The sequence below is a fragment of the Austrofundulus limnaeus genome, unplaced genomic scaffold, assembly GCF_001266775.1.
Source record: "Austrofundulus limnaeus strain Quisiro unplaced genomic scaffold, Austrofundulus_limnaeus-1.0 Scaffold66, whole genome shotgun sequence".
Taxonomy (NCBI): Eukaryota; Metazoa; Chordata; class Actinopteri; order Cyprinodontiformes; family Rivulidae; genus Austrofundulus; species Austrofundulus limnaeus.
The window spans coordinates 492,125-494,366 of record NW_013952468.1 but is presented as its reverse complement, the minus strand read 5'-3'; the positions used below and the strand labels follow the sequence as shown (position 1 = coordinate 494,366).

Sequence of the window (2,242 nt, the reverse complement as noted above, 5' to 3'; positions counted from 1 at the left end):
CTCTGGTTTCATTTAAAAGAGTCGATCATCAGATATTGGCTGTGTCCAAAACAGCAGGCCGGGTCCTCCGAAGGCCGAATTTGTCGGCCGCATCGGAGGAGTCTTCGGTTTTGGACGTCCTTCGTCGCGGCGCTGTGACGTATGCGACCGACAAATTCGACCTTCGGAGGACCCGTCCTGTCGTTTTGGACACAGCCAATATCTGATGATCGACTCTTTTAAATGAAACCAGAGAGCGTTGACAGAGAGGAGAAGGTAGAAATGACTCAGCCTGGAACTGAAAATATGGATGGAGGACCTCAGTTTAGCTTGTTAGTTTGTCACGCTAGCACCGAGCTAATACATATAAGGCAATATAGGGTTGGCGCTAGCGCAAACCTAACAGGCTAAACTGGGGTTCTTCTTCCATGAAGCAGCTCTGTTGTCCTCCATCTATATTTATATTTATTTAAGTATCCCTTTGAGGTACTTTATACAACATTGAACAACAGAACCAGGTTTTATCCTGAAGACATCAAACCATTTCTCCTCACGGTCACTGGTTTGCTGCTAAGATCCCCACTTGTCTTTTTCACACTCGCACCTTTATATACTGCAGGTCTGAGCGCGCTCTGACTGAATAGTCCGGCACGTAGATGTGAAGGAAGGAGTTGAGCTGGTTGTTGCTGCTGCCCAGCGTCGGCGTGATGGCGTCCAGACGCTCGCTCCTGTTCAGGGAGTCGGAGTGGTTGAGGCCGAACGGCCGTGGAGGCGACTTGTTCTCTGCGAGAAGGTGAAAGAAGGTCAGAACACAGAAAACTCAGACTGGAGGCTATGAAACAAACTGCATGCAAGACGTTTCCTCATGAGAGGAACGACAGAAAAATCATCTGCACAGCTGCTGATAAAAAYATAAAGTAACTTTCTTAGCTGGATGATACAAACACAACACGACTGAAATAGTTTTAGAGGAAACGTCAAAGTATTATCAGAGATTTATAGTTACTAATTATATTTACTGTGTTACAGAAGTTAAGTAATTTTGAGGATTTATTTAATTTTGTAACGAGTAACTAAGTGTCAAATGTTAAAGAAGTAAAAGTATCAATTTTAGGTTTCACAAACACACTTGGGTCTTTTCTTGATACAGTAAATAAACGACCAGACCTCTGACATGGCTCTAATTCAGTTATTCCTGGCTGTGCAGCATCAGTATCATTATCATGATCAAACAGATGCTGCTTAACAAACCATCTCCCCTCCCAAAACAGAAACACAAAGATAAAAAGTGGGAAATCAATATCGGACATTAATATCGGCCCAGTTTTACATATCACACTGATCCCGATATTCTAAAAAATGACCAATATCGGCCGAAACTGAGATTAATGCCGATATATCGTGCATCCCTAAATGTAACAAAATAAAAGTAATAGTAACGATTTCAAAAAATACTTGGTAAAATTACAAATCCTCAGAAAATTACTTACTGTAACGAAGTAAATGTACTTAGTTACTATAAAACTCTGCTTAAAAGACTTTCAACATTTTTAGGGTGCCAAACTAAAAGGTAAGATCCAGAGGAAGTAGTCTGGCACACTAGTCTTCAAAATAAAAGCCCCGGTAGTGTCTGGAAATGCCCAGCAGTGGAACAAAAACTGTTAACGAGTTAAGTTAACGCAACAGTTTATTTCTTGACCGTGTAAAAATACTTTTACTTTCCCGATTTTTGTGAATAGTTTTATGACTTTTACTTTTCTCATCAGTGAAATTTATTTTTACCAAAGTCATTTTCTGTTAAGGTATTTTTACTTTTACCCAGTTATATTTTCAAGTACTTTATAGACCTCTGAGTATTATATTTATTCTGCTTAATTTATTTTGCAAGTGTGTTTAGTTTTAAAGTTAGACGTCTAGATTAGGACAACAAACACAGTCTTCACCTTCCTCACGTGGCTCGTAACGAGTCAAGGTGCTCCACTGATGCTGCTTCCTTCTATGTGCTGACACATTAAAGGATTTGTTCGATTTTTCTTTTTTTTTTTTCTTTTTGTAATTTTTAATTAAAGCCAGATTATGTTTTCCACTTCTTAAAGAAGTCCAGTGGAAATCTCACACACAACAAAGTGGAAACGGCTAATGCTACTACATGGACTGGAATGTATGTAATCCTGTGTTGGAATATGCGTGTCTTTTGTGTGTGTGTGTGTGTGTGTGTGTGTGTGTGTGTGTGTGTGTGTGTGTGTGTGTGTGTGTGTGTGTG

General features: G+C 39.8%; 1 protein-coding gene across 3 annotated transcripts in view; it reads right to left on the bottom strand.

The window, feature by feature from the left end:
• Nucleotides 1–583: 583 nt before the first annotated feature.
• Nucleotides 584–2,242, bottom strand: part of cnnm2b (cyclin and CBS domain divalent metal cation transport mediator 2b) — a gene marked incomplete at its 3' end in the record, with an annotated part of 38,286 nt that continues 36,627 nt past the window's right edge. For all 3 annotated transcript variants that reach the window (XM_014010201.1, XM_014010199.1, XM_014010200.1), the window contains 1 exon segment: nt 584–762. In XM_014010201.1, coding sequence (XP_013865655.1) covers nt 584–762 — 179 coding nt within the window.